A 2,594-nucleotide genomic window follows, 5' to 3' on the forward strand; every position below is an offset into this window, starting at 1 on the left:
TTAAGCTCCCTCTCCTCTCTCTGTTCCCTCTCTCCCTCCTTACTTGCCTACAGTGAGCAGAAGGGCACAGAGTGACTGTGGAGAAGCACCATCTGTGTGCTAATAAACTCACTGAAGAGGAATCTACCAGATTCACAATACATTCATGTACCTGATAGATAATAACGTTCAATGTTACAATGAGTAAATATAAACAAGCAGAATCTGTTAAGATTATAACCCTGCTCGGTTCACACGGTTAAATTGAATAGTATGTGCCTATAATAGGCTGTATAACTATTGTTTTTTCTCGGTTATGTATTAATTAAACAAAATATCTTCAGTTTACGGTGGATAGGCTATGTTGTGAACTGACGAGTAGCCAAACAATTTACAAGTATTTGAATTTTTTTACATTTATTTATTATTATTATTCATTTTGGGGCGTCTTTTCAAGAAACAATTACAATCTAAAACCCGTTTTCATATTAATACAGGAGCTGTTTACATTAAGCAACGTGCCACGAGGCTAATAAGTACGGCCTTTTTTGTATCCGCGGCCAATCGGGCGGCTCAGATTAAAACACTTGTAGCCAATTGCGTCGAGTCCCGTGGTAACGTATGCACGCAAACATGGCGCTGTACATGAGCCGAGCTGTCAGGCGAGCTGCGTCTCAGTAAGTGCTAATTTCATCCAGTTTCCATGATGTGGATTATCAGTGCTGTACTGATATCATGACGGGTTGTGGAACAATGTTATAGCAGAGCTGATAGATCGAGTGGAGCGTGCAAATATGCAAGCTTTACCCCGAGGAGCAAAGAATCTGCTGTGTCGACCAGCAACAAAGTGACATTGGTAGGGGAATCAACTTACCTGACAGCTAGCAGTAGATCCGAAACCTTTAATAATAGCCTAAGTATTCCACTCATGTGCATTCACTAAACGGATCTAGCCGACCCAACTGTCCGTCTGGGCTACAGCACGCACGCTCTCCCGTCCACATTACTGATGTAGCCTAATCATGCTGGCTATATTGCCCATTATTTAGTCTGAAAATTGTCTTTTTGCCGCGAGTCTGGTACTGATGATGGAGACAAATCTATCCGAGCCCATTCCAGTAGACTGCGTCTGTAGAACTATAGGCTCTTTGGACTTGTCATGTTTCACAAATGTGAAAGCGGGCTATTGCACATCTGCACATAATACTTTGCAGTAGGTTACACAGAAAGATACAATGCTTGAAGGCTATTACAAATATATCCTATTTGTGTTTTGACATCAAAATTCAAATGTACGGTATTTTCCCGCAATGTATCAGCAGCTGTCCTTATCCAGTCACCGAACATCCGAACATAATGGAATTAGGCTACACTTTGGTTGATGCATAATTAAATTGTCTTACACAATTGGACATTTTCTTGTAGGCTACTGTACTGTTAGCTTTGTACATCTGCACTTCATTTGTTTGCAAGGTCTTAATGAGGAACTTCAAACAGTTTAAATGTCAATTACAAAGAAGGCCATGGCTTTAAGGTTCTAGTAATCTGTCTGTATTGGCCATCAGGGGCAGGGAGCCAGGTGGCTTTAATTCAAGGCAGATGAATTTCCAGAGGCGTAGCTCTGACGACCCTGCTAATCTCCAGTGTGAAGTGACTGTCACACCAATCTGTGTGTGTGCGTGTGTGTGTGTGTGTGCGTGTGTGCGTGTGTGTGTGCGTGCAGTGACAGTTTTAATGCCTTGAGGGTAAGAGGATGTTTGCTTATAGTGTCTGCAATCATTCACACTTCTTTTAGAGTAAGCCTTATTTTCTCACTTAATATTCTCTAGAAAATTGAGGTTTTTGTAGCTGTGATTTTTTTCTAGTGAGGGTTGCTTCTCATTTGTATTTTTTGTGATTCAAATTGTCATACAAAGTGGCATATTTTGTAAACACTGCACACTCTAGTATATATATTTTTTAACATTGATAATTAATAGGAAGTGTTTATGTACAGTGATGTGAGACCTGCTTGGGCCTTGTTGTCCAGGAGGAATGGCGTTTCCATGGTTAAGTAGGTCTACCGCTGTACCCTTTACCCATGGCGGGGTTGGAGTTAGGAGGAGGAGAGGAATGTGTGCAGCCTGGTTTTATGGACAGCCTAGAGCCGTAGGAGCTGTAATCCCGGTCTTGGCGGCAGACTGCTCAGTGTCTCAAACACCCTTGTGTCAAAGATGCAACTACATCCTGGGGGAAACATGGAGTGAGTCGGCCGCTATGAAGCCAACAAGTGATGAAAGTGGCCCGGAGCTTGTCAATTAGGAAGCCGGGGCCTGGACTTGATAATTTAATGGGCAGCTTCCTCTCCCAAATCCTGCCAGGCCTTTATAGCGCAGCTTATAAAAACTCAGTGTAATGCAACCCTATAACATTTTCAATTAAGGGAAATGGCGTAAACCAGCGCGAATACTTAGCAATCCTCACAGACGGTGTTCTAAAGTGGCATTTTACAGAAATTGGAGGGGGGAGGTTCCGATTGGCCCAGTTGCTTGAATGCGGCAGCTACTGTGCCAATTTTTATTTTGATGGCACTTCACGCTGACTTCCGAGCACTAAAGACATCCCTGTGTCTACTC

The 2,594-nt window shown here is 42.7% G+C and overlaps 1 protein-coding gene across 1 annotated transcript in view; it reads left to right on the forward strand.

Annotated features, from left to right (window-relative positions):
• Positions 1-612: 612 nt before the first annotated feature.
• Positions 613-2,594, forward strand: part of clybl (citrate lyase beta like) — a gene marked incomplete at both ends in the record, with an annotated part of 60,851 nt that continues 58,869 nt past the window's right edge. Inside the window, one exon of the mRNA XM_084452009.1 lies at positions 613-656. Within this exon, the coding sequence (XP_084308135.1) occupies positions 613-656 (44 nt within the window). The remainder of the gene's footprint in view (positions 657-2,594) is intronic.

This window comes from Borostomias antarcticus (genome assembly GCF_949987555.1).
Source record: "Borostomias antarcticus genome assembly, chromosome: 17".
NCBI classification, from domain to species: domain Eukaryota; kingdom Metazoa; phylum Chordata; class Actinopteri; order Stomiiformes; family Stomiidae; genus Borostomias; species Borostomias antarcticus.